Source organism: Chiloscyllium punctatum, chromosome 11 (assembly GCF_047496795.1).
Source record: "Chiloscyllium punctatum isolate Juve2018m chromosome 11, sChiPun1.3, whole genome shotgun sequence".
Taxonomy (NCBI): Eukaryota; Metazoa; Chordata; class Chondrichthyes; order Orectolobiformes; family Hemiscylliidae; genus Chiloscyllium; species Chiloscyllium punctatum.
The window spans coordinates 75,889,174-75,911,388 of NC_092749.1; the positions used below are offsets into that span (position 1 = coordinate 75,889,174).

Below are 22,215 nucleotides of genomic sequence, written 5' to 3' on the forward strand. Positions count from 1 at the left end.
GACCCTCCGAAGAGTAACCCACCCAGATCCATTCCCCTCTGACTAATGCACCTAACACTATGGTAACTTAGCCATAGCCAATTCACCTGACTTGCACCTGTTTGGACTGTGGGAGGAAACTGGAGCACCCAGAGGAAACCCATGCAGATGTGAGGAGAATGTATAAACTCCTCACAGTCAGTCGCCCGAGGCTGGAATCGAACGTGGGTCCCTGGCGCTGGGTGATAGCAGTGCTAACCACTGAGTCACCACGCACCACCCCAATGACAGAAGGAAGAGTATTTAGAGTGAAACTAAGTCTGGAAGAGAAATATTGCATTAAAAAGAGAAAAAAACAAAAGGAACATGAGAAAAAAAGAAAATTATTATTGTTTTTTAAATTTGAGAGAAGGACTTGCTGGGTGCAGGAATGAAAGCGCACATTTAAATTGGGTATATTTGTACAAAATATTTAGAAATCCAAATATATTACATCCACTGGTTCAATTTTATCTATCCTACTTGTTGTCAGATATGATTTCCCCTTTGTGAAGCCAGGCTGACGTTGTTTGACTGTTTTATATTTTTAAATGGTCTATTAGTACATCCTTCATAATAGACTCTAATATTTTACCAACAACAGATCTCAAACCAACTGGCCTACAGTTAAATATTTTTGTCTCCTTTACTTTTTGAATAAGCATTTTACCTTGGCTGTTTTCCAATCCTTTGGGACTTCTCCAGAAACTAAGGATTCTTGGAGGATCACTACACTTTCTCTGTAACTACTGCTTCTAATATCCTCAAATGCACCCATCAAAGCCAGGAGACTTATCAGCCTTTAACCCCATTAATTTCACCCAATACTTTTTCTCTAGTCATACTTCGTGTATGTATTTCCTCTCAACTTTACCCCCCCAACCTGCCACTATTCAGTATTTCTGAAATGTTAGTAGTGTTTAAAGACTGATGCAAAGTATTTGTTCAACGCCCCTACCATTTTTTGATTTCCCATTATTATTTTTCCAGGCCTACTCTAAGTGACCTATATTCACTTTGTTTTGTCTTTCTTTTCGACGTTGAAAGAAACACGTGTTCCCCACTTTAATATTACTTACTAGTTTACCATCAAAGTTTTTGGTCATATGCTCTGGCATATCATATCTGTGCCAACCATGATGCCATTCTGAACTAATCCCATCTGTCAAAACACAGTCTGTATACCTCTCTTCCCTGTCTGTCATGTGTCTGTCGAAATGTCTTTTAAATATTGCTATCATAACTGCTTTCACCAACTTTTCCAGTTCCAAGATGGCAGCAGAGTAGCAGGGCTGCGTGCAGGCTGTCGCCTGGGGCTCATCCACTCCTATCTGTTTCTTTCTTCTTTTCTCTTTCTTGCATTTTCTCTTTGATGAGTTAGTCAGTGGCATCAGCGTGGCAGTGAGAGCGGGCTGTGCGTGGAGTGCTGGCAGCTTCCCAGCAATTGGAAGCAGCAGATGCATCACCTGCCAGCAACTGGAGGCGGCAACAGTGACAAGAAAGATGCCTTGATTGGGGCCGGCAGCAGCAGTGGCAATGCTCCTCCAGTGATTGGACGTGACGGCAGCAGACTCTTCAAGATGGCAGCACTGGCTACGCAATATCTGAGGAGGGTGGGAGGGCCAGGGACTCCTGGTTGCAGTAGGCCCAGAGCGGGGACTCATGGCATTGGCAAGATGGTATCTGCAACAACAGCAGCATGGAATGCTCAGAGAGGGAACATCTGGTGTCGTCCAGGTGGCAGCGGAGCCAAGGACTCCTGGTTTTGGACATGGTAGGGGCCAGAGCGGGAACTCCTGGTTAACGATGCGGCAGCGGCGCGCAGAGCAAGGGTTGATGGGTGTTGCGGGGATGGTATGGACTAAGTGTGGGACTCAGCGTCAGTGAGATGGGTCCAGTGATGAAGAAATGTTGCCTAAAGTATGACTATTCCTATTTTGGTGTGACGGTGCAGACGATGGTGAGGTGATGGAGCATTGGTGGCAGTGCAGGAGTTGCTGTTGAGGTTTAGTGACTCATCGCAGTGAAGCTTTTCACTATATTTAACTGTATTATTCACTATAAAATGTAAGTGACAATAAATCATTCAAATTCAAACCTTCCCTGGCATAATGTTCCACACCTACTCTGTGTTTTTTAAAAAAATTGCCTCTCACATTACCCTTTAAACTTTCCACTCCCATTGTTTGTGGTTTTTGAAACTTTCTAAATCCTCTGTTAACTGCTAATCTTTGCCACTTTATATGTTTTTCTTTCCATTTGATACTTTCCTTGGTTAAGCATGGCTAGATTATCCCTTTCCTAGAATCCGTTTTGCATGACTTCGTTGTGAGTCATGAGCTAATTTTTAAACATCTGCATTGTTGCTATCTTTTCTGCTAAACACTTACCCCAGTCCATTCCAATTACACTGCCCTCCTTCCTTTGTTATACCCGAATTTTAGTTTAACACACTTCCAAAGGACCCAAATTTCTCAGTGTGAAGTTGAATGCTAATTTCTGCCTTGTTGTGGCCACTGCTTCTGAGGGAATTTGAGCTATTGATTATGTGAAAGGCAGATTTTTGATCTCCAAGGGAGTTAAGGCTAATTGGTGAGGGGACGACGGTGGCGTTGTGGTGGGGAACATAAAGTGGGATTGTGGCCTCAGTCAGTTCAGCCATGATTTTAATCAATGGGGATCATGTTGATGGGGTAAGATGGCCCACTCCTGTTCCTGTTTTTTATGCTATTACATTTGTTTGGAGTTTATAAGAATAAGATGTGATGGAATTAAAACTTAGAAGATTCTGAAGAGGTTGATGAGGTAAGACACTGAGATTCTTTCCTCTAGTTAGGGAATCTAGAATATATGGGCACAGCCCACTGGTCAATAATTTGGGACTGAGTTCAAAAGTTTCTACACGGGTTTGTGAGTCTTTGGAATTTTTAACCCTACTGGGTCATGAATGATCGATAACTGCTAAAGGCTGGTATAGATAGATTTTCACCTTATCTATACCCCTCATGATTTTTCAAACCCTTAAGATCACCCCTCAATCTCCTACAATCCGGTGAAAAAAAGTCCCATTTATCCAGCCTCTCCTAGTATTTTTAAAAAAATATACCGACTAACCATGATTATCTGAATATCAATTATACGAATTTCGGATTATCCAAAAGGCCTGTACTGCGCTGTAATATTCTAAGATCTCAAGGTCCCGATAGAAACATTACATCAAAGACGTGTTTCCAACACTGATCATGTCTTTTGTCTACAATGATTAAAAGTGAACTCGTCGTACTGAAGTGCTGCTGAGAACAGTCCTGGACTGATGGGAGCCTAAACACCGTCTCCAAATGACTGACCTCCCGCCCTCTCTCTCTCTCCCATGCTTTCCCTGGAGTTCTACACAGGGATTGTACTCTAAAACCCCTTCCTCGATAATCTTTCCAACATTGTCCTGTACAGGGCAAAGGTGGAACTTGTCAAAAGTTGCAGTAAAACTGTCTCTGTGTGTGTCTGTGTGTGTAAGTGCAATTCTGAGACTCATCCCCCAAAGGCGGCAGCAGTATTGCTATTGGTGTCCACTCTGACTAGCTGGGGCTTCAGCAATGATGTGTAGGCCTTTTATACACAAGTGTATATCTGCCCAGGAACAAACCCTGACACAGAGAAAGGGAGCAAGGCAGGCAGGGCGAGGAAAAAGGAAACTTCAGAAAACTCCGAGCCCCAGAGGAGAGGCATTGAATCAATTATCTGAATGAAAAACTGCCTGCCCATCTCATTTGGATAATCGAGGTTCCTCTGTACTGGCTTTAGTGATAGTTAAAAAGAGATTCACTCAGCTGATGCGTGCATTGAAGGGATTGATTTATCAGAAAGAGCTAAATAGGATAGCCTTTACTCATTAGAGCTCAAAAGAATGAGGCATTCTTACTATTTAAGTGCAGACTAATTCTATCCCTCAGAATTGTTTTCAATAGTTTCCCCAAGATGGAGGTTAGACTGGCTGGACTGTAGTATCTTGGGTCCCTTCTTGAATAACAGTACTACTTTGGCTGTCTTCTAGCCCTTTAGCGCTCTCCTGTGGCCGTAGAGGGATTGGCTGTGCATCTCCCAATAATCTTGAACCGTCTCTCAGGATCTTGCCTTCCTGGCAAATTAGTTTAAACCTCCCCCCCCCCCCCCCAGGTAGCATCAGAAAACCTCACCACAAGGATGCTTCTCCCATTTCAGATCAGCATACCCATCTGACTTTTATTTTAATTCACTCATGGGATATTGGCCAGCATTTACTGTTTGCTCTCGAGAAGGTGGTGATGAGCTGCCTCCTTAAACTAGTGGAGACTATAAGAAGACCCACAATCCCCTAAGGGAGGGAATTCGGGTTTTGACCCAGTGACAGGGAAGGAAAGTCCCAAGGTGAATAACTTGAAGGGGAGCTTGCAGATGGTGGTATCCCCATGTGTCTGCTGCCCTTCTCTTCTAGATAGAAGTGATCATGGGTTTGCTGCAGAGAACAGTATCTATTTCCCTCACTATGCTGAATGTTACTTCTATAGTTCTCTTTTCCTTCCACTTGCCCCCGCCAGAAAAAGTTTGAATGGCAGCTTGTATCATATGTTGTAGTCAATTCACTCATCCTTCTTGCATTCTATGCCATTGTCCTCCCTGGGACCAAGAACTTCATACTTGTTGGACATGGGAAATGGCTGAGGTTCCTCCAAAGCTGAATTCTGGATTCCTGTAACTGTTTCACTCAGTCACACCACCCCACACCCCTTTTGCCTGACACACACCTTACTTAATTAATCTAAGGAGTATGACTGCCCCAGAAACACAGCGTCCAAGTACCTCTTCCCCCGCCCCGCAAGGAGTCCAGTTCTGAAGAAGGGTCACTGGGCCCTAAACGCTAATTCTGATTTCTCTCCCAGTTGCTGCCATACCTGCTGAGATTTTCCAGCAGTTTCTGCTTTTGAGACATGAAAGATATACCCAGAAATAATCCTCCTGTTTTGTGTGACTTTGCACATCTATTCTGGCAGGTGGAGGCAGGTTGCAGGCTCTCGTTATTTCCCACCACTACTGTTCTTCTCTTTATGAAATGGCTGTCCCCATCCTATTTTGTGCTGTTTGAGCAGCTGCATATCCTGTTGTTTATGAAGTTGCTGTTCCAGTTTTCTTTCATGCTCTTTATGAAGCTACTCTCTCAAACACTTTCACACTGTTTCAGAAACATAATGTCCTCCTGACTCTCTTTTTGGGGCAAGTGATTGTCTAGGAGAAAGTGAGGACTGCAGATGCTGGAGATCAGAGCTGAAAAATGTGTTGCTGGAAACGTCGATTCTCCTGCTCCTTGGATGCTGTCTGACCTGCTGTGCTTTTCCAACAACACATTTTTCAGCAAGTGATTGTCTTCCAGTTCTTGCCTCTTTTGGATTGGAAGAGATTTTGCAGCAAATTGCGTGTCCATTCAGTTAGTCAAAAAATGGTTCAGGGATTTTTTTAAATGAGTTGAAAATCTAAAATTTGATCAAGCTTTGCATGTAACTGTTAATTTGTAGCTTCTTTCAGTTGTGTTTAGTCATAACATAAAATAGTAAATGGGAATAGAGAGAGAGAATCACTAGAGAGAGAATAGGACCCGTCAAGGACCAAAGTGGACATTTATGGAACTATAGGAACTGGGCGAGGTCCTCAATGAATATTTCCCCTCTGTTTACCCTGGAGAAAGACATGAAGAATTGGGAACTTAGGGAAGTTAGTGGTCATATCTTGGGGACAATCCATGTCACGGTAAAGGAGTTGATGGATGTATTAGAATGTATTAAGGTGGATAAATCTCTTGATCCAGATCAGGTATACTCAAGAATACTGAGAGAGGCTGGAGTAGAAATTGTTAGGGCTCTGGCTGATATGTTTACATCATCGTTAGTCACAAGTGAGGTCCCAGCAGACAAGAGGGTCGCAAATGTTGTGCCCTTATTCAAGATGGGCTGCAAAGAAAAACCTGGGAATTGAAGACCAGTAAGCCGGACATCTGTGGTAGGTAAGTTACTTGAGAAGATTCTGAAAGATGAGATATTCATGCATTTGGAAAGATAAGGTTTGATTAGAAATAGTCAACATTTTTTGTGCGTGGGTGATCATGCCTCTCAAATTTGTTAGAGTTCTTTGATGTAGTGACCAGGAGCTTGACGAGATAAGGGCAGTAATCGTAGTTTATATAGATTTCAATGAACCCTTGTTAAGGTTCCACATGATCAGCTGCTCTGGAAAGTTAGATTGCAAGGAATCCAGAGGGAGCTGGCAAATTAGATACAAACAATTGGCTTGATGGTAGGACACAGAGAGTAGTAGTGAAAGGATGCTTGTTGAACTGGAGACCTGTGACTAGTGGAGTGCTCCAGGGGTTAGCGCTGGACCCATTGTTGTTTGTTATCTCTATCAATGATTTGGATGAGAATGTACATGGCATGATTAGTAAGTTTACAGATGCCACTAAAATAGGTAGTATCGTGGACAGTGAGGAAGATTAGATTTGATTCCCTACAGTATGGAAACAGGCCCTTCGGCCCAACAAGTCCACACCGACCCTCTGAAGAGTAACCCACCCAGACCCATTTCCCTCTGACGAACGCACCTAACACTATGGGCAATTTAGCATGGCTAATTCACCTAACCTGCACATCTTTAGATTGTGGGAGGAAACCAGAGCACCCGGAGGAAACCCACGAAGTCATGGGGAGAACGTGCAAACTCCACACAAACAGTCGCCAAGGCTGGAATTGAACCTGGTTCCTGGTGCTGGGTGGCTGCAGTGCTAACCACTGAGCTGCCATGCTGCCCATTATCAGGTTATCAGAAATTGCAGCAGGACCCTAAATCAGCTGGGGAAGTGGGCCGAGAAATGGCAAATGGAGTTTGATATAGGGAAGTCTTGCATTTTGCAAATCAAGGTAGGAGTTTCATGGTGAATAGTAGTGCCGTAAGGAGTGTAGTGAACAGAGGGACCTTGGAATTCAGGTTCACAGTTCTTTGAAAGTAGAGCCACAGACAGGGCAGTGAAGAAGGCTTTTGGCACACTGGCCTTCTCAGAGCATGGAGTACAGAAGTTGGGAAGTTATGTTGCAGTTGTATTAGACATTGGTGAGGCTGCTTTTAGAGTATTGTGTTCAGCTTTGGTCACTTTGCTATAGGAAGAATGTTATTAAACTGGAAAGAATATCAAAGTCATTGACAAGGATGTTGCCAGGACTCAACGGTCTGAGTTATAGGGAGAGATTGGACAAGCTTGAACATTTTTCTTTACAGCATAGGAGACTGAGGGGGGTATCTTATAGAAGCGTATAAGATCATGAGAGGCATGGATAGGGTGAATGCGCTCAGTCTTTTTCCCAGGGTTGGGGAATCGAAGACTAGAGGACATTAGTTTAAGGTTAGAGGGGAAAGGATAAAAGGGAACCTGAGGGCCAACTTATTTACACAGAGGGTGGTACAAATATGGAATGAACTTCCTGCAGAAGTGGTTGAGGCAGGTACATTAACGACATTTAAAAGGCATTCGGACAAATATATGGATAGAAAAAATAAAGAAGGACATGGGTCAAATGCAGGGAAATGGGGTTATAGCGTGGATGGACATTTTGGTTGGCATGGACTAGTTTGTGCCAAAGAGCCTGTCTCTGTGATCATCGTTTGACTTGTGCTGATGTTATTACTTGAAAAGTCAGATTCCAAACTGAAATCTGATTTGTTTGATCACATTGTTTTGTTTTTAATGAGGTGGTATCTCAATGAGCGAGAAATTTGCAGTGTTGCATGTTTTGTTTTCCCAATGGAACAGAAGCTTTCAAAGCAAAATCAATTAAGATAAAATAGGATAAACCAATCTATTTACTGAGTTTTACATACTTAGTAAATTTAAAATCCCACTAATCCCAAAACACTCTTTTACAAGTTTAAAGATACCATCCCTTGATAGTGCCCCAATAATTCTTGTACAGTACTCATCAGTGTTCCCTCTAGGCTAAAGTATGAACAGCCACTCCAGTGTTCTGCATACAATGGTCGGTGTCAGTATACCGATCACGGCATTGACGTATGGTTCTGGAAGATTACAACCTCTGATTTTTTTTTAAAAAAACCTCTGATAGCTGTTTTCCTGGAGCTGTCACGCACCTGAGTTTAAACAATTTTAACTTCAAATCCTTTCCACAATTTTCTCCCAATACTTCTTCTGGTCTGGGACTATCAGTAATTTCTTACTGTAAAGTAATCTAGTTGGCTATTTTCTCCTCTGCTCAAGACCGCTGTTCTATACATGCATCTTAGTGCAATGATTTCACTGAAACACAAGTCTCCCTCTGTCTACTTATGGATGTTTCCCTTAGCTTAAAAAACATAAAGATTTGAGGTACAATTGATTATCTAGCTAGGTTGCAAAAACCTAAAACCTAAAGTAAACAAAAACACATTTGGCTCCCAAAGATGTCCTTGCAAACTGTTTTCTAAGAAATAACCACAGCTGCAGAAATAATTACAAGATTTATTAAGTTGAAGCACATAGAAAAACCAAATATTATTAACTCAAGATTCAAAATCCAAACTTAAAATAAATGATATTAAAAATATGTGGAACCCCAGTTTGTATCACACCATTAAAAGGCATGCAGGACAATATTGCGGACGGTAGCGTGATGGCAGAAATAGTAAATAATTTTGCTTTGGTATTTACCAGAGAGATAGAACAGGTAGACATAACATTGAATGATGAGATGATTTAAATGCATTTTTAAAAAAAGAACCTATTGTGGGGTAGTGGGTTGACAGTCATTTGGCTATTCACCCATTATGTGGAAAGCATCCTGACTCTGACCACCCTAAATGGCTGTCTGACCATTTCCAAGCTCTGGACTGATATTGAAGACTGCTCTTGACTTATAGTCTGAGACTTGCCGAGTGATGGCTGTCTTGGTTAACATGACCCAGGCCTGCAGACAACCTTGACAACTTCCTTCCTGTATGCATGTGCTAAATATCAAGAAAAAGACAGAAGTAGTATGAACCTGGTAACTCTGACTAAGGGGGCAAAATACAAAAAGGTGATGCAACAGTGAGTGAAAGGAGGTAGAGGTCCAGTCCATGAACTAGGTCCTTAGAACACCTGAGTGTTCTAAGGACCTTGATTTGATTGAAGCCAGCTGAAAATTATGATGTTTCCTAGCTTTATGCCTGTGCTAAACAGCACAGCAGGCTAACGATGACTTGATATCTCTAGCTGAGGTACAAAGTGCAAAAAGACATGGCACTGCAAAGGCAGGGATGGTATAACCCACCAACACACCAAAACAGCAGCTAATTAACTTGAAAGACCCAATACAGACATCAAGCAAAACTAATGTCATTTGCAAAATACTGTGCAAGAACTGGAACAAACACTACATTAGACAAACAGCCACCAGGATACATAAAATCAACTAGCCACAAAACGACATGACCCTCTCTCACTAGTATCCTTACATACAGATAAAGAAGGGCACCACTTCGACTGAGACAACACATCCATCCTAGGACAAGCCAAACAGAGACATGCACGAGAATTCCTACAGGCATGGCATTCCAACTGGAACTCTATCAACAAACACATTGACTTGAACGCAATTTTCCACCCCTGAGAAAAAGAACAGGAAATGACAACACCAACCCAAGGAAATCCAAACATATAAATAGAAAGCAGTAAACACCAGCAGTCTTCATCCGGAGGCTCACTGAAGATGTTACCTAGTATGGTGATGAAACGTCTGAAAATGAATCTACCAGCTCAGCGAGCAAACCTACATCCAGAACTTCAACCTGAGCTACAAATCTTTTCAAAACATGATATAAGCATTTAGGTGAAGTCAAAGTGAATGAGCGCTATGAAACAAGTAAAGAGTCCACAGATACAGCCTGACCCAGTTGATGACCTACGTCCGTATGTCCTTGAGCACAGTGTCCTTGTTACAACACTACAATGGTAGTTCTTGATGCAGAATTAAAGTGCAGATGCATCCTAAATGGATTGGAGATGTACCATGAGAATTCTTAGAGCTGGGGCATATGTCAGATGCGAATGTTCATGTATGCGGGTGTGGCTAGTGCTCACTGAGCATGCCTGGTGTCCAATATCAAGGTCCTTTCGACCAAGTGGCAAGTTGGAGTCACCAGATACACACACTTTTCTCCATATTGAGTTTTCTCAATGCTTATCTTGTATGGTGAGTTTGATATTCAGATTTCTGTCTTTCTGATGAGGTGAGTTGGCTTGTCAATAAGACATTTAACAAGAAATAATCTCTTTTAATTAGCAAATTACCACTGCTGTTGTCACAATCACAAAAGATGAAATAAGAAACTCCTGATATTAAGGTCAACCTTGACGAACTACTTGTTTGATTCTGCCAAAAATCTCACCAGAGCCCACCTTGCTCAGACCCTATAAGATTCAGATAATACTGTTTAAAAAAAAGTAAATGGTGCATATCTCAGGAAATCCTGCCCCTCTTTGCTCCTCATGCCATTATGATCTCAACCTTTTTTTGGAAGAATTGGGGCCTCCTGGTTACCTCTCAGTGGAGTCAAGGAATCTACTCTCACTTTAAGAAGGAGCATATAACTTTGTGTTCCTTGCTCTGTTCAATCACCCCATGATCTTTGGATGTTATGATCTGCCTGAACTGCACGCAAAACAAAACTTTTTACTGTACCTAGATATATGTGGCAATAATAAAGTAATAAATCAAGTTAAACAGATCAATTGTCTCTTTACCAGTTTGCTTAAGGTCTTAGCGATCATGCATGATCAAATGTAGTTGTACTAATTGCTATCATGCAATAAACCTTCTTGTTATCTAAGAATAATACCTTTTCTGATTTCTATGGTGTTGCATCCTCTACTAGTAATCACCAGATAGGCTCAAGACAAAGCAGGATTGGCAGCAGCAAACTACCTTAGAAAACCCTTATCTACATACTGGTAGAGGTTGCAGATTCACAAGTAGTCAGCACTGGTCATCTGAGAAAATAGTGCAGACAATTCAAGACAAACAGGTTTGTAAGAAATTCTTCTCTGACCTCTGTTCGATAATTGTTCGTCACATTGATGCCCTGTTCCACCCCAAGATGAGATTTGGACCACATACAGTACAATCACTGAAAATATCTATTTGTACCTCCACAACATCTCATTGCTCTGCCACATTACTACTCCCTTACTGATGAAGCCTTCACCCATACCTGTCTTATCTCCAGACTTTACCATTTTAATGCAGCTAAGTGCCATACAACAGGCTAATGTAAATTTGAGATTTTCCAAAGCTCTGCCAGCCATGTCCTCATTCACTGACCTATGAATTAGCATTTTGATTTTAAAATTCAATTTTTTGTTTTCAAATCCAAATACTTTTGCAATCTTAATAATCTGTAGCCCTACAATATCTTGTATTGTCAACTCTCTGAATGTCCTCAATTTTAAGTGTTCCATTATTGGTAGACCTGCCTTTATTATCCAAGGCCATAAATTCTGAAATAATTTACCTGAGCCACTTTATCTTTCCTTTTTTTTTTGAGACAATTCTTTACACCAAATGCTTTAACCAACCTCACTAATATCATCTTACGTGGCTCAGTGCCAGATTTTGGGAAATTACTGGAGAAATGCCTTGTGTTGTTTTACTGTGTTATAATTACAAAATGTTGTGATAACTTTCACATTCACCAGGTGAATTACAGAATTAACCTGTTATGTCTTTTTTGGCTGCATTTCATTTTCATTCCTTGACTCACTCGTTACTGTGCTGGAAGCAGTTGTTTGTTTCTTCTCTGTTTGGTCGATTCTTGGCCTGTCAGGATTTCACACATACCTAATCAGCTCAAATCAGACAACAAATGAAGATGTAAGTATTTGTTTCATTGCATGCAAAGAAAATAGTTTAAGCAAATATCAAGAATGAGCATTAAAATATATCAGCTTATAATTTGATTAAGAACTAATGTGAAAGAAAACAATTGTAGACAAGTAGAATATTTAGCTGACATTGATAATACAAGTCAAATAATTGAAGTGTTGTCCTGAATACAGGCTTAAAATATTCTGAAATGAGCACTGATCAGGTCTAATGTCTAGCATTGATTGGACAAATCCAGTTTCTACATTTTTATTTCAACTAAAAGGCTGCATTATATTGTACTTTGGACATATCTGTTCTGTAATAAAAGGTAGATACATCATATAAAGGAGAATCAAAGTATACTAATGTCAGGTAGTCAGGTTGAGCTTAATGGACCAAAGATCTTTTTCAGCAAGTCATTGTGTGTAAGTAATGTGAATGCACAGGTTTGATTCCTATGCATTGGTTAATATGATATATCCCTATAAGATATAGTAGAGGGCAGAAAATCTGTTAATCTTATATTTTGTCATAATGTTACTGACACTGCACTCTCAATGATTAATCATTCAGGCAAGGTCTTGAGCAAAATTGAATCCAAAGTGAAAATTAGAAGCTTAAAAGTGTGTGTGATAAAGGTTGTCACATACTGCTTGAAATTTGCTTTCCAAATTAGCTTTGTTGGGATTGCATACATTTGATTCAACACTTACTACTATAGTTCAATATGTTATTTAAAAGAACTAATGTTAGTACTTCATACTCATTGATTCACCTGATATGGCATAAATTTTATAGTTGGCAGCAATTACTTCAATTTATTAAGTCATTTTGTAGTGGTAAGTTTCATGTTTCTATTAAAGAGTGAAATTGAAGGGTACAAAGGTTAAAATTATTGAGACTTCTTTAAGTGTTTCGATCCAATTTGTTGAAAATTAAATGCTTTGTGTGAACTATTCTTAATGGTTGGTTTTAATTTTGTCCTTGCAGATTAAAGGATCCTGGTCAAACAAAAGAAGCAAAGATAATTACAATCCATATAGCTATGGAAATATCTTCACAAATTGTTGTGCAGCTTTGTGTGGGCCATTGCCACCGAGGTGGGAAATGATTGTGATGGGCAATAAATCATTGTTCTGAGATTTCCTTCCATTGTTTCTTTCCCTTTCAACACAATAAGGAATATTAATTGAATAAAACTTGAATTTATATGAAGAGTTATTTTTTAAGTCCTCAAATGAATTCAACATGTATAATTATATTGTTATGTTTCCACATGGTGGACTAGCTCTGTATAGCATTTACTTAAGAGTACAATTAATTTTTACAAACATGAATCAGCTTTCTAAAAGAAATCTAATTGTTAATTACAAATATTTTTATGCATGTCATTGAACTAAAATACTGTAGTTCTACTTTACTGGGACAAATCTTCCCGTGGAAAACTAGACTTCCACACTACCATAGCTCACAAAATGCACGCCGAAACCATATGTGATCTTCCAAGAAACTTAATCTCTTTGTTCAAGGGTCAGGTTAGCAAGCCACAGTGGAGTTCATGAGTAGTATGGATACAGAGAATGGCCAGTCATGAGTCCTTTGTTCTCCAACAATTTAAAGGCTCGCTAAACCACACTACTCAGTCCTTTACTGTCATGTCATGCCATGCCATCTTGCATTTCCTGATGCCAGTCCACACCCGTCACATTCCCCTGTGCCATCTCATTTTCCATCCCATCTCACATTTTCAATACAACCCGAGCCATCTCTATACCTCCATGCCAAACTGTGATCTCCATGTATCTTACATAGCAACTCATCCAGTTCTCAGGAGCCATGTAATAGAAATGGAATTTGTTTTAAAATATTATTGGAAAATGCTTAAACCTCTAACATTACAAGAAAACCCTGAATTCAAATTCAATATCATTGATACCAGACCAAAGAAAAAGGAAATAAGGATATAATCCTTTAGATGCTTATTAGGCTTACGAACAAACAAGCATCATATCAAAGGTATCTGTGGTTATAGGTTTGTAAAGGTTACATTCATTCTTGGATCAGTTGCTGGGCTGAAAGTTTCAAACCCAAACAATTATTCAGCATAGCTACAGGTTTCATATTAAAAGCTCACTGATGGAACAGATTTCCATTTCAAAACAGGATACCCATCAATCAGTAAAAGACAAGCAGGTGTAGATCTTACTTTTTTTTCTTTCAAAAGCAGTGTTTTAACAGCCAGATCTGCCAATCCCATTAAATAAGAATACAGAAACATGACAGCAGAATACATATTTTAATGCACCATGCTACTTTGTTCTTTGGAAAACTTACTTTAATTCATAGTGCTGATTTTTATAGGTAATTAAATCAAATTAATGCTGATTTTTTTTTCAGAACGTCTTCACCCTGCCCACAAATATCAATTTGATTAAATACAGAATATTTCAACCTGAATTGTCTGTATTAACTTAATTCAACATATACGGTTTAATTGCATTTCTAGGTCATAAACCATTATGGTATTAGCAGTAAATGTTTACTTTTGAAAAAACACATGAAGTACACTAAAAGAAAGATATAATTTGCTAATCCTTTCTAATGTTACAAAAGACTGGTCATTTTGCTGTTATAAGTCTCTCATATAATCTTGAATAAGTCTGTTAATCTTATCCATAAGTAGATTTTATAGTCAATTACTAACTTTACTTTTATTTTTTTAATAGTTTAATTGATCGAAGAGGAGCGATCCAGTCAGATACACCACAGTCAGTTGCGCCACCAAATGGAATCACCACATATGGGGCCACACAATCTCAGAGCAACATGGTAGGATCCATGCCATAGTGTTGCTCACTGAGATCCTGTCATTGTTTATTTTCACCATCCTTTTCCATCTGTTTCAGTAGTACATTTCACCAACCCTAGAAAAAAACAAGTATAGTAAGAACAGCCGTTCCAAGCCACCGTGATTAACGAGGTGTCCTGCACACGAGAAAAGCCTTTTTGCTTCACAGAAGTGTCAGTTTGACTAAAAACAACTGAAGAATGGAGAATGTGAATGTCATGGAGCCTTTCTAGTCACTCTGAGAAAATAAAGAAATGTGACCAGATGCCAATTGGTCCAGGCATAAAAAGTATTGAATTTTCTTCAGCATTCAGTTTTAATACAGTTTGAAGTCAGTTTCAGCTATGTAAAACTGTTTTATACATTTGGAAAAAAGGATGGCCTGCATCTGAGCCTAAGTACAATCAGAGAGAGAGAGAGAATATGAAATGCAATTTGCATCTTGAAGAAGAGGCAGAACGATATTTTAGGCGGATTCATAGGCTGCCACATTTGCACCTGGGTAAATTTTGTAGTCGAACTTAATTATTTGAGTCTCCATAGTTAATATTTGGCTTTGAATTATATCGAATTTACATTACATGGTAACGCAGAAACAGACGATTTAGCCCCACTGGTTTGTGTTGATGTTTACATTCCAAGAAAGAGCTTCTGTCTTCCTAGTTCACCTAACATTGTGTGCACATCTTTCAATTTCTTTCTTCTGCTACTCATCTAACTTGCCCTTTCTGGCACTTATGGGATTCATGTCAACTGGTCGAAGTGATAGTAATTTCCACAACCATTTACTGGATAGAAAAGATTTTTGATTTTTTTTCTGGATTACATACTCGATTTATTAAAGCCAATCATAATTTGAAAGAGCTCTTTTGGGTCATACTTTAGCCTTCTCTTGATTTCAGATAACAGCCTCAGCCTGATTATGTTTGTTCCTAACTCGTACAGTGTCTCAATTCAAGTATTACTTATGTAATTTTATTTCTCGGTTTCAGTGCCTGTATATCTTTCTCTAATACAGAGACCAGAACTGCATAAAGTATTCCAAATATGGTCTAAAGCCCTGTAGAAGTCTAATATAACTGATTTTCAATTCCATCCATCCTTCTAGAAATTAATACAAGTGTTTTATTAGCATTTTTATGACTTTGTGAATTTGTGTTGCTATGTTTAATGATTTGTCATTATGTACTTTGATTCTTTTGCTCCACCTACACAATTTAAGTTAGTATTTTTTCAAAGCAAATCACCTCCTTATTCTTGCTATTACAATGTAGCACCTCATCCTTCCATATTGAAACCATCTTGCCACTTATTGCTAATGCTGCATTGTATTTTGTTGAATTTTTTTGCACTATTATGTGCACCTCAGTTTGATGCCATTCATAAATTTTGAAAGTGCATTTCTGACTCTAAATCATTTCTGTACTGTTTAACACCTTCCACTAGTGTGTTTAGTTACCTTTAACCCCTACTCTGTTCTGCCTTTTAGATTGCTGTCCATCTGTTACTTGTCCCCTGACTCCATGAGTGCTGAATGTAATAATGAGTTTATTGTGAAATAAATATATCATCAGAGCTTTTTGGAAATTCAAGTATACTGCCATTACCCATGCATATTTATTCTGTAATTTCAAGTAAGGTTGGTCAATTAACATGACCTTGCCTTTTGATCTCCAAGTTGGATTTGTTTTAGATTTTAGTTTCTATAAGCTTTTATTGTGGTACAGTATAGAAGAGGCCGTTTGACCAATTAATTGAACTCCCCTGTGTTTCCTCACTAGCCTGCCAAGTATTTGTTTCAAGTATGTATTTCCTTTTGACAGTTGCTTTGAATCTTCTTCCATTATCTTTGAAGATGGCATGTTCTAAACTGTAATAACTTGCTGCATAGATTCCCCTCTTATCACATCTGATTCTTTGCCAATCATTTCTATCAGATGTATCATGACAAAATTCATGACTTTGAGCACTTCTATTAAATCCCTCCTAACTGCTTCCACTCTAAAAGAGAACATTTCTAGCTTCTCTAGCTTCTCTGGTAACTCTCCATATTCTTCCGAATATGCAATGCACAGAATCGGACACAATACTCCAGTTGAGACTTAATGATTGATTTATGCAAGTTTACGTTTTCTTTTTAATTGCACATTTAGTTCATTTAGCAAAATCTCAAGCTGCAGGATGTATTATAAGTTACTCAAATCACAAATCCTTTTTTAAGTCTGGATAATGAATTATTAGAAGACTTTGTTATTTAGAGCAATAATTGTGGTAATTTGATTTATGTCTCACCATGTCTGCTCCATTAGGATGAAAACTTTCACCCACCTTACATTTCAGGGAACAAAGACCTTTTAATATGATTGCAAAGTTCTTTATAAAGTAAGGTTTAGTGTGAATTTAATTTTTTTCTACATGAGGACTTTCATAAATGGTTTGCAAAATTAACTTGTTGCATTCTTGTTTTTCTGCAACTAATGATGTTTAGAACAGCTTTTTTAAAAATGTCAATTGACATGGTTTTTGTCATTCTTGCAGCATTCTATACAAGGCTATTGCTGACCTCTAATATAAAACTATGTACTCCTTGTAAGAAATCTTCACTTATAAGGCAAACTTAATCCGGTTCAGTTCTTGGGCAGCTATGGAACGGATTTGGAGAATTATTGGCATTTAGGTAATAGAAGGAATATTTAGAAGCTAGAGTGCAATTTCAACTTGATCAGTATTTAAACACACTTTATGCTGTGGAAAATCTTAAGCCAGTCATTACATGAGAGTCCTTAGTCGCTAAGATTAGATTAGATTAGATTAGATTAGATTAGATTACTTACAGTGTGGAAACTCTCAGCAGATGAGAGATGGGAAATCTCTCAGCAGCGAATCTACGTTTAGACCAAGAATCCTTTTGGCTAACTTGAAGCAGCATTCCCTTCAGGGAAATGACAAGAAAAATTGTCTATCCTATGAACTAGAGGAAAACTGAATAGAGGAAAATAGAGGTGCAGTTTTTGTTTTTAACTGTTTCTATATATAATTTTGGCACAATAAGTTGTGAATATACCAGGAAGGTAGAAAAATAGAGAAGCTAGTTGTGCAGTATCATGGTAACGTGTAAAAGAGAAATACTTTTTGCATTTTGCACTGCCTTTCATGACCACAGGATATCCCAAATTGCATTGCAACCAATAAACTACTTTTGATCCATCTTCACTGTTGTAATGATGGAAATGTGGCTGTTAATCTGTGCACAAAATGTTCCCACAAACAGTAATGTGCTGAGAACTAGATAGTCTGTTTTAGTGGTGGTGGTGGTTGCAATGAAAAACATCTCTCAAAATTTGATTGGGTGCTTTTAAAAAAAAAGTGCTAACTGCATTCATTGCTGCATGTGATAATTTGTATTCTTCTGTGCAAATAGCTTAAAACCAAATCATCACTTGAGTTCTAAAAGAATTTCTCATTCTTATTCTTTTGATGATTGATCACTTAATTGAGAGACTAACATACCTGTTAACAATTTTCACCTTGGTTTCAAGTAGCTGAATTTATATTTCACATAGCTTTATTTACTTGTGCCATAAATCAGCCTTCCCTGTGAGTTCCACAGGGATTCTCCTAAACACTTGCAGTTATTTAAATGAGAAGTTAGCAATAACTGGGAGAGGGGTGGCTGGTGGTTGGAGTATTTAAATAGCTATCAACATTCTTTCCTGAAATTCCACCAAAGTTACAGGGGTAGCTTTGGGGAAACTCCATGGAAACTTTGCTCCAGAAAATGAAAAGCGAATCAAAATGTCGCATTACTTTGATATGAAAGTTTGATATTATTGCATCTGGCTTCCATTTGTCATTGTTGACAGTATTTCTTTCATACGTGTGCCATTTGGAATCTGCTCATCCATTTGTGAAGACATTTCAACTATTTGTTTAGATATTTAGCATATAGTTTACTGCAATATCTATACGAATTTCTAGAAAACTGAATAACAACTTTCATTTAATTAACACAGCTTGTACCATACAGGGTACAACCAATATTCAGCATCAGTGTACTTGAATTAACAATGAGACATACGTAATCATGTAACACCTAACATATGTGCAATGTAAGCCTTTGCTTGATGCAAACTATATTTGTTGTCATTTCGATGTTAAGGATAAGAAACCTCCTTATGTGTTCTATACTGATTGTTATTTAAAAACAAAGTCCACATCAATTTCCATCTTTAAGGTCCTTTATATTTATGGCGACAAATTAAATTAGCCAAAATCAAAAAAGTGCTTCTGTACATCTAAGAGTACGTAATTTTAGAGCTGTATTTGACAAGGTTACTGGACCGAATCTTTTCATTATATATTTTGAGCTGTCACTAAATATTTGTAACAATGTACATTTCATGACAACATCCCAAATGTTTGACTTCTAATGATCATGACGTGTCTAACGCTTTATTCACTAATTTTCCAAGTATGGCAGACTGAGTATAAATCAAAAATGCACTTTTTGCTCCTGACACTTTTCTTAAAACAAACTAACAATAATAAGTGAGGGATTACAGGAAGTAATGTGGATAAAATATTTATCATGAAATTCTTACAAGTCTTCCCCAAAGGACATAGCAAGATTATTTGTTTCATAATGTTATTGTAAGAGGGTAACTAATTAATTATCCTGTTCTGTGCATAAGCCTCCAAGAAATTCAACAATTTAACTTCTCCAAGGCTGAGGGGTGACCTCCAAGGCTGAGGGGTGACCTTATAGAGGTTTCTAAAATTCAAAGTTTGGTAGAAGATTTGTAGCTCGGGTGCTCGTTGTTGTGGTTCTGTTCGCCGAGCTGGGAATTTGTCTTGCAAACGTTTCGTCCCCTGTCTAGGTGACATCCTCAGTACTTGGGAGCCTCCTGTGAAGCGCTTCTGTGCTGTTTTTTCCGGTATTTATAGTGGCTTGTCTCTGCCGCTTCCGGTTGTCAGTTCGAGCTGTCCACTGTAGTGGCCGGTATATTGGGTCCAGGTCGATGTGTTTGTTGATAGAGTCAGTGGATGAGTGCCATGCCTCTAGGAATTCCCTGGCTGTTCTCTGTTTGGCTTGCCCTATAATGGTAGTGTTGTCCCAGTCGAATTCATGTTGCTTGTCGTCTGTGTGTGTGTGTGGCTACTAAGGATAGCTGGTCGTGTCGTTTCGTGGCTAGTTGATGTTCGTGTATACGGATCGTTAACTGTCTTCCTGTTTGTCCGATGTAGTGTTTCACACACACAGACCAAGTCCTAAACTATGAAAGCAACCACCCCAACACACACAAACGAAGTTGCATCAGGACACTATTCAAAAGGGCCACAACACACTGCAGCACACCAGAACTACAAAAAGAGGAAGAGGAACACCTATACAAAGTATTCGCCAAAAACGGATACCCTCGCAATTTCATCAACAGATGCCTAAGGGAGAGACAACGGAACGAGGACATGCCGCAACCCAAAGGACTAGCCACACTACCATACATCAGGAGCATTTCTGAACTGACAGCCAGACTATTGCGACCACTAGGACTCATAACAGCACACAAACCAACAGCCACGCTCAGACAATAACTCACCAGAACAAAGGACCCGATACCCAACATGAGCAAACCTAATGTAGTGTACAAAATCCCATGCAAGGACTGCAGAAAACACTACATCGGACAAACAGGAAGACAGTTAACGATCCGTATACACGAACATCAACTAGCCACGAAACGACACGACCAGCTATCGACACGACACGACACGACAGGAGGCTCCCAAGTACTGAGGATGTCACCTAGACAGGGGACAAAACGTTTGCAAGACAAATTCCCAGCTCGGCGAACAGAACCACAACAGGTTTCTAAAATCATGAGGGACATGGATAGGGTAAATAAACAAGGTTTTTTACCTTGGGTCGGGGGAGTCCAGAACTAGAGGGCATAGGTTTAGGGTGAGAGGGGAAAGATTTAAAAGGTACCTAAGGGGCAACCTTTTCACGTCGAAAGTGGTGCTTGTGTGGACTGAGCAGCCAGAGGAAGTGGTGGAGGTTGCTACAATTACAACATTTAAAAGGCATCTGGAGGGGTACATGAAGAGGAAAGGTTTAGAGGGATATAGACCAAGTTCTGGCAAATGGGGCTAGGTTAGGTTAGGATATCTGGTCGGCATGGACAAGTTGGACCAAGGGGTCTGTTTCCTTGCTGTACATCTCTCTGACTTTATTGATTCCATCAGGTCACTGTTTGCTAAAGTAATTTTTGTTTGCCTGAAAAAGTAAAGCAGTCAAAAAAAATCTTTCATGAGAAAACCTTGGTTCCAGAAATGGAAAATGGTTCAGCTTAGTGGTTAAGTTCAGTTTAAAAAAATGCAAGTTACAAAGTCACAGAGATTTACAGCAAATGCCTTCAGCCTGCTGTACCCACACCAGTCAAAAACGACCTTCTAACTCTTCTAATCCCATTTTCTAGCACTTGGCCCGTAGCTTTGTATGCCTTGGCATAACAAGTGCGTGTCTAAATACTTAAGTGTTTTGAGGGTTTCTATCTGTACAGGCAATGAGTCCATATTCCCATTATTCTGTGTGTGAAAAAGTTTTTCCTCACGTCATCTCTAATACTTAAATCCATGCCCCCTTGTCATTAATACCTCCATCACGGGGAAAAGTTGCTACCTGTCTACCCTATCTATGCCACTCATAATTTTATACATCTCAAATTGTGTCCCCTCATAATCTCCTCTGCTCTAAGGAAGACAGCCCCAAACTGTCCAGTCTCTCTTCCTGAATGAAACACTTTATCCACTTCTCCCTTAAGGACCAGTATGCATGCACACCAAAGTCCCTCTGATCCTTTGTACTTCCCAGACTCCTACCATTCATCATTTATTCTCTTGCCTTGTTGCCCAAGTCCATCACTTCACATTTATCTGAATTGAATCCCACTCTTTTCTGAATGCTTAAATATAGAGGTCAGAAATGAAATTATACAAAACAATGGGAAATAAGAGAAAACCTTCAGCAAATAAAGCATTTTTAAGTGTATGTTACTGCTGCAGCGATAAGCATTTTGGTGTAATCGCAGAAGCATTATTGCTGTTATGAAAGTCATTCTGAACCTTAGTGCTTTTATAGTTAAACAGTTGGCTTGCTCAGGAAGTTCATAATTTCCTGCAGATACCAATACTGTCAGGGTCAAAACTGTCATTTTTAGATGAGGCTTTTATTTACAGAGATTACTGATATTTTTGAAAATTCAGATGTTTGGGCTTCTGCCTTAGTCATATTTTTATGCCACAGTTGGAACTGAAATTATCTGTTCTACTATGTAGGTGTTAGTTCCAACTGTAGTCTCTATTTGCACTGCAACAATGTTGGAATTGCCTTATGAACTTTTACATGCCCATTTAAAAGACCCAATTGTTTCTTTTGTG

The 22,215-nt window shown here is 39.1% G+C and overlaps 1 protein-coding gene across 2 annotated transcripts in view; it reads left to right on the forward strand.

Moving 5' to 3' along the window:
- The window catches only part of zdhhc14 (zDHHC palmitoyltransferase 14), a 203,085-nt gene that overhangs the window by 156,973 nt on the left and 23,897 nt on the right, over nt 1–22,215 (forward strand). For both annotated transcript variants that reach the window (XM_072581069.1, XM_072581070.1), the window contains exons 6-8: nt 11,834–11,936; nt 12,921–13,030; nt 14,657–14,759. In XM_072581069.1, the coding sequence (XP_072437170.1) occupies nt 11,834–11,936; nt 12,921–13,030; nt 14,657–14,759 (316 nt within the window). The remainder of the gene's footprint in view (nt 1–11,833; nt 11,937–12,920; nt 13,031–14,656; nt 14,760–22,215) is intronic.